This window comes from Diceros bicornis, chromosome 16 (genome assembly GCF_020826845.1).
Source record: "Diceros bicornis minor isolate mBicDic1 chromosome 16, mDicBic1.mat.cur, whole genome shotgun sequence".
In the NCBI taxonomy this organism is placed as follows: domain Eukaryota; kingdom Metazoa; phylum Chordata; class Mammalia; order Perissodactyla; family Rhinocerotidae; genus Diceros; species Diceros bicornis.
This window is the reverse complement of record NC_080755.1, coordinates 10,906,296-10,919,157: the sequence shown is the minus strand read 5'-3', so window position 1 is coordinate 10,919,157 and position 12,862 is coordinate 10,906,296. Positions and strand designations below refer to the sequence as shown.

Genomic DNA, 12,862 nt, shown 5'->3' with positions numbered 1-12,862 from the left:
GTAGAATGGAGACAACAAAAAGAAAGACACAAGATCAACGTGAAGGATGGAAGGAAAGAAATGGAGAAAGGAAAAGGATATCAGCAACCTGATTTTGGACTCTCATTAGAAGTGGAGAATCTAGAGGCAGAGAGAAGAGAGGATGACAGATAGGCTGCGCTCCAGGGAAAGTGGAGTGGGGTGGGGTGGTCTTATTTGAGGGTGGGTGTGAAGTGGAAGGTTCCAGAGTAGCTACAAGGGATGAGGGAGTTAAAGAATTATAAAAAGAGCATTTTGATAATTTTATTAAGTGTTCTTATAGCCTATAAAATGGATCCACTATAAGATCCTTTGAGAGAGACTTTTAAAATATTTTGATTGCTACACTGTGCTTATTTGCTACTCTGTGTAGGTAGCGGGCAAAGCAGAGCCTCAGAATTGACCAAGCGTTTGAATTCAAAACCTATGGGAAGAAGAGAGTAAAACTAGGTAAGAGAGTGGCTTGATCAAACAAGCTTAGATTCTGTTCTCTTATTCAGTTATGTAACATCTTCATGTGCTACTTTTTGTTAAGATTACTAATAAACCAACAATTCTTTTTATTCATTTTATAAAGGCAATACTCTAACTACATGAAAATTCTTGAGGACAGTACTATGTTCCCTATTGCTCAGCACGAAGTCCGTAAATGGCAATGCTCAACAAATGATTGCTGAATTAAGAAAGTTTTCACATTTTTACCCATAATTTCTCCTCACTTTTACAGCTCTTTTCATTTTCCTAAGATCTCTATTTATCCATGAAAATTTCCTCCCAGATAATAAATTCAAACTATAAGGCAAGGTGCTTATTAATTAACCACAGGTGAAGGCCACAATCTATAAGACTGTCTCATGAACTTTCTGTTGCTGAGGGAAAATAAGCAGTTACGTCAGATAAAATCTCTATGAACAAAAACATGGAAGTTCAACAAGTAAAGTCAGTCATTGACTCCTAGTTTGAAAGCCATCTATACCTTTTAACTTTATATTCTAGAAAGTACTCTTGCAATAAAGTTGATATTCTAAATAGAAAATGATCCTAAGGTTAAAAAAACAGCTTGAAATTCAGTTACAATGGGCCAAACCAAAGTTCGTTTCAACACACAAAAAATTTATATTTCCACTTAAATTATATAAACATTCTCTCAAAAGTCTCTGATTTAGCATTCAAATAGTTAAATATTCTCTCAGAAAACAGCTTTGAAATAAATTATTTAAATAGTTTGAGGGATTACTCCACTCTCCAACTCTGAGTTCCATAAAAACAATTTTTAAAAAGAAACAGCAAGAAAATGAAATAAAAGGCATCCAAATTGGAAATGAAGAAGCAAAGCTATCACTATTCAGAGAAGACATGATCTTGTACATAGAAAATCCTAGGGAATCTACTAAAAAAACTATTAAAACTAATAAATGAGTTCAGTGAGGTTGCAGGATAGAAGATCATACAAAAATCAATTGTACTTCTAAATACTTGCAATGAACAATCCAAAAATGAAATTAAGAAAATTCCAATTATAATAGCATCAAAAAGAATAAAATATTTAACAATAAATTTATCCAAAAAAGTGCAAAACCTATACTCTGAAAACTACAAACCACTGTTGAAAGAAATTTGAAAAGATCTAAACAAATGGCAAGACATCCTATGTTCATGGATTGGAAGGCTTAACACTGTTAAGATGGCAACACTACCCAAAGCCATCTATAGATTCAAGGCAGTCCCTATCAGAATCCCAGCTAGTTTCTTTGTAGAACTGACAAAGTGATTCTAAAATTCATATGGAAATGCAAGGGAGCCAGAAGAAAAAAAAATAATCTTGAAAAAGAAGAACAAATTTGGAGGACTCACACTTCCTGATTTAAAAACTTACTATAAAGCAATGGTAGTCAAGACAGCATGGCACTGGCATGACAGAATAGAATTGAGAGTCTAGAAATAAACCCATGTACCTATGGTCAACTGATTTTTGACAAGGGTGCCAAGACCATTCAATGAAAATATAGTTTCTTCAAGAAATAGTGCTGGAACAACTGAATACCCACATGCAAAAGAATAATGCTGGACCCTTACCTACTTCATACCATATACAAAAATTAACTGAAAACGGATCAAAGACCTAAGTGTAAGAGCGAAAACTATAAACTCTTAGAAGAAAACATAGAGGTAAATGTTCAAAATCTTGGATTTGGCAATAGATTCTTAGATATGACACCAAAACAACAAGCAACAACAGGAAAAACAGATACATTGGACTTCATCAAAATTAAAAAGTTTTGTACTTGAAAGGACACCATCAGGAAAATGAAAAGAAAACTCAAAGAACAGGAGAAAATATTTGCAAATCATATATCTGATAAGGGACTTGTTTCTAGAATATATAAAGAACTATTACAACTCAATAATAAAAAGATAAATAACCCAATTAAATAATGGGCAAAGGATACAGACATTTCAACAAAGATGTACAAATGGCCAATAAGCACTTGAAAACATGCTCAACATTATTAGTCATCAGGGAAATGGACATCCAAACCATGAGATGCCATTTCACACCCACCAGAATGGCTAGAATCAGAGTCAGATAACAACAGGTGTTGGCGAGGATATGGAGAAATCAAAACTTTCACACACTGCTGGTGGGAATGTCAAATATTGGAGCTACTTTGGTAAATAGTTTGGCAGTTCCTCATAAGTTAAAACATGGAGTTACTAGCCGACCCAACAATTCCACTCCTACATATATATCCAAGAGAAATAAAAACTTAAATCCACACAAGACCTTGTTCAGGAATGTTTATAGAAGCATTATTCATAATAGCCAAAAGGTGAAAACCACTCATCAACTGATGAGTGGGTAAACAAAATATGGTATATCTATACAGTTGAATAGTCAGCAACAAAAAGGAATGAAGTGCTGACACATGCTATAATGTGAATGAACTTTGAAAACATTATGCTGAATGAAAATCAGTCAGTCACAAAAAGACCACATACATATTATATGATTCACTTATATGGAATGTCCAGAATAGGCAAATCTATAGAGACAGAAAGTAAATTAGTGGTTGCTTGGGGGTGGGGTGCAGTAGTAGGGGCCTAGGGGATCATAGCTAAAGGGTACTGAATTTCCTTTAGAGGTGACGAAAGTGGTTCTAAAAATGATTGTTGTGATGGTTGCATACTTCTGTGAATATACCAAAAACCAATGAATTGCATGCTTTAAACAGTTGACCTGTCTGGTTTGTGAATTACATCTTGATAATGCCTTCACAAAAAATTATGAAACATCATCATGAAAGAAATTAGGTAATCATCACAACACCAGGTAAATGACCTAATTTTACTGTTAATGGGTTTAAAAAAAAATTGTATTTTATGATAACTACCAAATACAGCAAAATCTCTACCAAATTGATGGAAGATGTCAAGAGACACCATATTGAACAGCAGAAGCTCTATTAAGCAGCCCCTATCTAGCTGATTTGTCCATCTCATGCTCCCCAGGCCCTCTTTAGATTATAGTGACTGATCTCCGTCACAACTACTAGCCATGAGTAGGCTAGCTAGTCATTAGGTCATCGGTGCATTTAGGTCACCTAACAGAGGAGCCATATGCTTACCATGGGTCAGTTGGATTTGTTCCCAAACTCATTCACACAACTAACTATACTTATGTGATAACAATTTAATTAAATGATGCATAAACTAATGAAAGATAAATGCATAAATACTACCCAAAAAAGAATATAAGCAAACAGCAAATAAAGGATACATATCAAAAGAAGAATGACCCAAGGAAATAGAAAAAATTTCAGAGAGAAATGTTTCTTCCCTTGGAGAAAAACTGGACCTATTTCCAATCTTTAATATGGTCTCTAAGACCTGGCACCACCTTGTCTTCTCTACATTTCCTACAACTCTCCCTCACATTCTCCATGCTTCAGACATCCTGGTGTTCTGTCAGCTTCAAAAACAGCTTGCTCCCTCAGAGTCCTCACTAGGATGTTCTTCAGCCTGGAAAGTTCCACCCCATAGAGTTAAACCTTTTCCCTCAGCCTGGCTAACTCCTTAAAGCCAAGTTTGTCTTTTATGCAAAGATGCATGTATGCCTAAGAGCAGCACATAAAAAATGTTCAATAAATAAGCCCACAACTTTATTATGTACATATGGGAAGAGACGTCTAGAAGAATATTCTAAACAGCCATTATCACTAGATGGTAGGGTATGAAGTAATTTTTACTTTTTCTTTGCATCTTTCTGCGATGTTTTACTTTTTACAACAAACATACATCATTTCTACAAATTAATGTAGGTACTTTGAAAAAGGAAATAAAAAGCTAGCCCATTCCCACTTTGATCCTGTCAGCATTGTATTATTTGTGCTGAAAAATACTGTTTTACTTTATTAAAAACATTTAAAATTTAAACTTTTCATTAAGGCAGATTGATATGGCCCCCCGATAAAGCAAATTAGTAAGAAAATTTTCTACTCTTGTTATCAACGTACTTAGAGGTGCTTAAGTTATCTGAAAGGTAAATTTCTGCTCCTTCAAGAATAAAATGTTTACTCCCAGATAATTTTGGTTATTCTGAAATCCTTTGCCAGATATACATATATAACTGTCACTGGTCTTCAAATATAGTATAAAACTATACAAAGGAACACCACTTGTATAAATTTTGTATCCTATGGTCAAATCATGTCCCCTGCATTTAAGACATCTATGACTGTAACACAGAAAGGCCATTTTGGTAATAAATGTTATCTGAGACAGAGAGAGAAAAGAGAGGGGATAGAAGAGTAGGGGGAGAGAGAGAAAGAAGGCAGGGAAGGAGGGAGGGAGAAATGAACTTCAAATGTGCCAAGTAACTCTCATAATGCCCCCAGTCTACATCTGATGATATAGGAAATCTAAGTGGAGATTATCTATCACATCATTAATATCTCACTATCAACCCTACTAATATTGACACTCAGAAGCAGCAACTCAAAGGTAGACACAATTTACTTAAAACACACAAACTGATTTCTAGAGTATGTAAGTTAATGTCAATCAAATGGCCATGTAAATTCAGGCATGTTTGGGGTTTTTAATCCCAAAAGACAGGAAGTAGAATGTGAGCATCCTTCCTGTTCCTTTTAGCCTGCTGACCAAGGAGAAAATGCTGTGTTTTTTTTTTTTGGTGAGGAAGATTGGCCCTGAGCTAAGGTCTGTTGCCAATCCTCCTCTTTTCACTGAGGAAGATTGGCTCTGAGCCAACATCTGTGCCCATGTTCCTTTATTTTTGTATGTGGGATGCGCCACAGCATGGCTTGAGTGGTGTGTCAGTCTGCACCCGGGATTCGAACCTGAGAACCCCAGGCCACCAAAGCTGAGCATGTGAACTTACCTGCTATGTCACTGGGCCAGCCCCCAGAAATGCTCATTACCAGCAGTTAATGGTGCTTATTCTTCCAATCTTTCTATAGAACACATATCATCATTTTAACTTCTTGTCACGCAATTCCATTTATAAACCCTTAAAGTAAGGTTTAAGATCAGACAAAGCCTTCTGATAAAAGAGCAGATCCAACAATAATCATCTTTTTGTTTCTGCTAGTTATTCCAAGATTTACTTAGGTTGGTATCAAATACTATTTTCACAACCATATAAAACAGGCTCATTATACAGCTAAAGTTGTGCACAGATGCAAGTATTTTTGTAAAAATATTACATCTTTCATGTTAGATTTTTTAGTTACTTTTGAAATTAACTAAAGGCTATAAAATGTCAGTTAAAAGAGGTATCCAATTATCATCATGAATCTACATGAGCCAGAGGTGAAATCAAAGTGCAGTAGGCTGCTTTACCTAAAGACGAAACAGATATTTTTTAATATTACACTCTACGTTAAAGCAGCAAACATCCACATACTACCTTTGGCAGTTTATTTTAGGCTGCTCAGGAAACACACAAAATTTTCATATGGACTAGTTTGTGTCAAAAATTGCATATAACCAGAACGGACTAAGTCCAAGATACTAACTCTGATGTATTTCTTGGCTCAAAATCTCTGGGTTTTCCCACAAAGCAGACTAATTCTAGGTCTGATTTCCCAGGGGGTTCAAATATATAGAGCAATTCTTGAGTCATTCTGAGTAATTTAGAATCACACTACTTCACAAATTACTATAGTACAGAACCCTACATTCATCTAACCAACGGGGTTGAAGCTTCATGAACTGCATTCACTCCTGTGCCCAGATTACATCCAGCAGGAACACACTGTTTGGCTGCATAATGCCAGGAATTGAAATAGTCAGAGGTATGAGGCATATACAGAATAAGGAGACACTCAGCCATTTCATTGTCCCAAATGGGGCACTCAATTAATTATCAGCCCTATGCACATGCCTTGCACTGCAGATAAATAAAGACTAGATAATGACAAAGATGAAGGTGAAGAGAAGTGGTTCTACAACATACACGGCTATGTGGCATTGGGCAAGTTACTTAACCTTTCCTTCAGCTCTCGTTTCTAATGTGCAAATAATAATATTATCCTCTTCATCAATTTGTTATGAGAATTAAATTAGTGAATGTCTATAACATTACTTAGCACATAGTAAGTTCTAAAGTATTTTTTAAAGATGCATGTGGGAATGAAACAAAGTCAGTATTTATGTACAGTATATATGAACTTTATTTCTAAGATGTGAACATGAATCTTTTTAATAGTTTCCCTCAGTAAAGCTTAAATTTTTCTGCTATGCTACTATTTTTACAAACTAGCTCTATCAAGATTAAAGTACTGACAAAAATTAATTTAACTTTACATAATGCCTTAACTTATTCCACCTAAAATATAGCTAATATACCAAGGGGGAACAACAGGATTGTTCTAGTTATTCGTTTGACCTTCTTTCTTGCTAAAGGAAAAGGGCCTCTGAATGCCTCATAATTAATGGTGGTTAATAGAAGACAGGAACGTGACGAAATTTGGAAAGCTAAAAACAGTGAAAAAGCCTCAATTAAAATACTTGAAAATTCAAATCCTTTATGTTTTAGTAGTTTTAAGTGCTTCAAATATAAGAGTATAACCCACTAAACTATTTAATAATGGCAGCAGGAAAAACTTGTAAAATGGGGGTGAAAGCTCCCCCTAAACTGTGGATCAGGACTGCTTCCTTGACAAGCAACTATAGGTCAGTCATTCAAGAGTTTATAAGTTACCAGTCTGAGCTGTGAGCCTCTCCTAGAGAGGGAGAAGTGAGGGTAACATACTGTTTAAATTACATGTTCTTCTCAAAAGGAAAGGGACAAAATAGAGATCAGTGGTTGCCAGGGGCTGGGGGGAGGGGAGGGAATGACTACAAAGGAAAATGGGGGGAATTTTAGGGGGTGATGGAACTTGATTGTGGGGATGGTTAACACAACTGAATGTGTTTGTCAAAACCTGAACTGTAACTTAAAAGGCTGAATTTTACTGGATGTAAATTATACCTTCAAAAATAGAAAAAAGTTGGAAGAAAAAATTAAATTGCCTATTAAAGTAAAAAATTTTGCATGTCTTTTAAAACAAATTATACGAAAGATTTCCCTTCATGCGTTCAAATGCTGCAAAATACTAGCATAATCGAGAATATTAAAAATTTTTCTAAACAGAAATAAGGTAAAATATTTGATTTTAAGAACTATTAAGCTCATCTTGAGGTACAAGATCACATAAAAGTTGACTGAATGCCTATGTATGGCCTCCTTGCTTTCTCTAAAGTCATAATTTTGTTTGGTTTTTATGAATATAGGAAAAGTATTAAAAGAGAATTATCAGTAAAACTAGAAAATAATTCATAACATGATTTTTATGTACTACAAAAACTATTAAAATAGAAAGAGTCAAACACTTAAAGTTATGTATTTCAACTATATGTCTTGATGAGAGTCCTAACGCCCCAGAAAGATAAAGGGATTCTGTTTTCCCTAGTAGTCACCCTGAGGCTCCTAGTGGGTCAATGACCCTTGCTGAGGAAGTAAGACTTTCTTTCTCCCTCCCAGGAAACTGTATACCTCCCAACGAAGAATAATAAATATGCTGCATTCATTAAGCCAGGCTTTATGCTAAATGCTCTACATTCACAACAACCCACCTGTCCGATGAGGAATCGAGGCCAAGAAGTGAGAAGGAAAGGGGGGAGACTGGAACTGAGCCCAGGCACAAGCACCCACCACACGGCCTCCTCCCCACAACACTCTTCCAGTTCAGAAAGGCAGGGATGAGCCTGCACTACAGTGTGGAACTAGCGAGATGCCATTCCACCACATCCACATCCTTCACACTTCTACTCGTCTACACAACTTGTTAGCAGCCCTTCTCTTGGTCTGGACTTAATGCCAGCAAGAGCTTGATGGACTTTTAACTTACAAAAGGAACTAGGGATCTCTTTTCTCAATGGAAACACAATTTAACGGCAAAAAGAGGCTCTAACAATCACCTTTCTGATCCAGTATAACCTCACTCTCAAAAACGACCCTGTCTTCTTGTTGACAAAAAAGATTGGCTTAAATCCATACATTAAGGATTCCCTCAGCTTCCCAGTGTCTACCTCAGAGGGCTCTGGTTTTGCTTCCCTCAACTCTCAATTCTGTTTCTCAGGAAAAAGTACTTCAGCTATCCGTGACCCAGCCCAACAGTTCCCAAACTTTTTAGTTTTAGGACCCTTTTACACTCTGAAAAATCACTGAGGAGTCCTAGAAGCTTTTGTTTATGTGAGTTATAATCTATTAACCTTTACCGTATTAAAAATTAAAACTGAGAATTTTTAAATTAAATCATTTAAATTAAATTAAGTCACTTACAAATAATGTTAAACATGTTAGTATAAATAAAATTTTTATGGAAAAAACTCTATTTAAAAAAATAGTGAGAAGGGTGGTAGTGTATTATATTTTTGCAAAACTCTTGAAGGTTATCCTTAAAAAAAGCTGGCTAGACCTCTTATCTGCTTTTGCAGTCAGTCTGGTATGACAGTCATAGTCGTGCAGTTATGCAGCCTCTAAAAATTCCATTGTACACTCTTGAGGGAATGAAAGTAAAAGGGCAAATAATATCTTAGTATTACTTTCAAAACAGTTTGACCTTGAAAGAGTATCAGGAACCCCCCAGAACTCTCCCACCTCCCTTGGACAACCACTGCTCTAGTCAAGCCATTTTCTCGACATAGTCCTACGTCTGATTTCAGCAGATATGCACTCTTGAACTTGCATTCCAATCTCACTCTCTCTTAGCTCCATTACCGCCATCACTGCCACCACCAAAAGTACCATCTCCCCAACCTAAAAAACGAAACACAACAAAACTTCCTTCTTACGCTGTCTCTTCCTTCTCTCAAGTCACCAAATTTCTTGAAAAAGTAGTTCCCACTGCCTCTACTGCCCCTCCTTTTTATTTTAATTATCAAAGTAATACACAGAGACATTCTCATTAAAAAAAAAAAAATCCAAACAATATAGATACCAATCACCATCACCAATCCCAATCTCTTCCCCAGAGGTAACAACCACTAATTACCCCTAGAAAATACTACCCTGAACCTATTTTGCAAACTAAATATCAGATTGAACTTTTTATTTTCTTGTGATTTTCCCTCTTCAAATAGTTATACCAAGAAAAAAAAATTCTGAAAGAAGTCCTATTTAGAGTCTAATTCTTTTGGTGACCTAAGTTATGGATCAAAGGATAAGGGTTACCAGTTAGCAGATAAAATGAAGTGACACTACTATACAAAGCAAGTTCTAAACAAAATGTTAAAACCATGTTGATTTTATGGCAACACAACATAATGAGACAGAATAATGAGATTTAGGATTATGCTTTGTATGTAAAATCCTCACATTTCATTACCTAAATGCAGATAAATGCTGACTATGTCTGTATCATCTTGATATATATAATAGTGTCTTTAGGTTACAAAACATGTTCACAAACACAGGTTTCCCCCGCTATCAGAAAGTTCACTATCTGAAAGACCTACATCAGTACCTCTTTTCCCTAACCGAAAACAAACATGAAGAGGATTTACAAAAAAAAGCAAAAATCAAAAATAGCATTCAGCAGTTGTTTTGCAGCAAGCCATTATAGAGGCTAAGCAGTCAAGCATACTGTTGTATTTCAAGCCTCCCACATCAGCCACAGCAGACAATGAACCTCAACCTTCAACATCCAGACAAGCGGACAGAGAAGAAGGTGTAGACATTAGTGACCTGCCTGTCCTGATGATTCAGAGGACAATGAGATGGTAATAGATGATCTTCTTCCTCTCTCTCCTACAACTCAGTCTCCTGAACCTCCTAGTATCCAAACCTCGGACAACTCAGCCTAACAAACAATCATCACCATCATCACCCCTCAGCCTTCCAGTGAGCTCACTGTCTTCCTGATTCTGGTAAGAAAAACTACACTGTACATACATGTACTTATATTATTTCTAGTTTATACAGGCTGTGTATTTATCATATCATTCCTGCTTTTACTATATGTCAATGTTGTTTTAGGTTTTATGTGCTATTTGGCATAATTTGGTAGGTTATTTTTTTGGGTCTGGGAACGTTCAAAAATTTCTCCCATATAAATTAATGGTAATTGCTTCCTCACTTTACGCCATTTCAGTTTACGAAAGGTTTCACAGGAACGCTCTACTTTTGGACAGTGGGGGAAACCTGTTATTATCTCTTTAAAATTTCACAATCCATGAGGTAAATAGGGATTATCACTAATATTTTATAGATAAGAAAGCCAAAGTTCTGAGAGAAAAAATTACTGGCTCAAAATTACATAGCTAGAAAGATACATACCAGAAACCACAGATAGAACTTACATCTTTTGACTCAAATCGAATCCTACTCCTTTATATCAAATTGAATAGTACATCAAAAATTCTCACGATATAAAAATATTAAGTTCCTATATATTTTTAGAGCTAATTTGGGAAAAATTATGTCTATTTCCAAAGTTGAAAAGAAACTACAAAAATGAATTGTATAACTTCTGAATGCAAAAAAGAATAAATTATTTTCGCTTCTGTATTATACAACATAATCACTTAGGAAGCTTGCATTTTACTTAAGATAACAGTTAAAATTTGCTAAAACCTACAACAACATGTAGATGTATAATAAAATTAGAAAAATAACTTCTTAAATCCTTAATTAGGCAATGCCATTAACAAAAGACTTAAGACTCCTAACGTAAGGATTATGCAACAGTTCCTGAAAAGAACACCACACATACATAATTCATGGATGCTACTCTCATACTTCAGTGTTACCCTTGGAATTCCTGCAGGGAACACATGGAATCACGTGGAAATTTCTTAAATTTCACAATCAGAATTTTGAATTAAATTATTAAAAGTAATAAACTTACTTATACAAATAACAAAGCATTTAATTAATTATTAATCTTACCGAAACACTGTTTCCAAGTCCCTATTTTTTCCTACACCAAGGTAGCTCCATAGGAGTCCAACATATTTAAATGATTTCTTTATTATGACACACTAAATTGGATGATGAAAAAGAATTGAACTTAAACTATTTCTCATTAAGGGCTCTGAATCTTAGCTAACTCAATTTCACATACAATAACAGGAAAATTTTAAAACTATGGTTAAGCTAATCTTTATAACACATCCTGACATTTTAAAAACATGGACACAAAAACTGATTTTTCTTCACATTTTACTCTTCCTAAATATAAAAGATATATACCTGCTCTCAACACATCCTTATCAGAAGACCAAAAACCATAGCAAGATAGTTCAGTACTCAAGTTAGTCTAAATGGGACTGCAAAGCTGCTTCAGTAAGAAATATTTGAGCATTTCTCTTACCTCTGTTTCTGTACAACATGAATATCCCAATTTACCTGTAATAAAAATACAAAAAGTTACTTTCAAAGGATTTTAGCTTTTTTATCATTGATTAAAATATTTGAGCTATTCTGACCATGATTTCATTATACCTATGAAAATCTATGCAAATAAAAGTTGCTAGAATGACCAAATATTCTAGGAAGTCCTTTTAGAGATTTAAGTTTAAATAGGCCCATAAGAAGATAATACAGAAAAAGATGGGAAGAATATGCTTAATTGTAATAAGATCTAAAACACATACATTTAATATGCATATATACAAATTCATGAAAGTAAAATAAAAATACTTTTAGTCTTTCTTTTTAAAATACTTTAAAGGTATTTAAAAGGTACCTTTTAAAATACTTTGAAATATCTTTAAAAATCTTTAAAAGACTCTTCTTGGGCTTTTCCCCAAATATATTTCCAGTTTAAAGGTATAGCGACCATTTCAATGACAGCAGAAATATTTCAAACTCATATTTTATTCAGTATATGATGGTAGTTTTTCTTTAATATATGATTAGACAAAACCATATAATAAATTTAGTAATTGTTCCAATAGAGGATCACCTGAAGAATAACTAGATTGAACAATATTTGGCTGTACCAACACTAGTATTTTCTCTTCATCACTGACATGATACCAAGGAACATGTACAATATATATTTCTGTCAATTTGGGTAATTAAAACATACTTTTCAAAGAAAAAACAGCTACTTTAAAGGAGAATTATTTATTAAATAGTTTTAACAAAAAGGATAACACATTTATACTGAGTATTAAAAGATTTAATTTCCCCAGTCTATACCTCTTAAGTTTCATCGTCCTAAGTTCAAATATGCATTTACCGCTACCTCTTTCCCTCCGCCCAACACTATCCTTCCTCTCCCCAGCCTGCTCCTCTCACACCTAGCCCACAGTGGTGGTTCTGTCAGCCTGTGGT

At 34.8% G+C, this 12,862-nt stretch overlaps 1 protein-coding gene across 4 annotated transcripts in view; it reads right to left on the bottom strand.

Moving 5' to 3' along the window:
- The window catches only part of SPIRE1 (spire type actin nucleation factor 1), a 242,050-nt gene that overhangs the window by 204,798 nt on the left and 24,390 nt on the right, over positions 1 to 12,862 (bottom strand). For 3 of the 4 annotated variants that reach the window (XR_009222388.1, XM_058556762.1, XM_058556764.1), the window contains exon 2: positions 11,895 to 11,929. The exons of the other annotated variant lie outside the window; for it this stretch is intronic. Coding sequence is in view for 2 of the 3 variants with exons in the window: in XM_058556762.1 (XP_058412745.1) it covers positions 11,895 to 11,929 (35 nt within the window). In the remaining variant the exon portion in view is untranslated. The remainder of the gene's footprint in view (positions 1 to 11,894; positions 11,930 to 12,862) is intronic. 4 annotated transcript variants of the gene reach the window in all.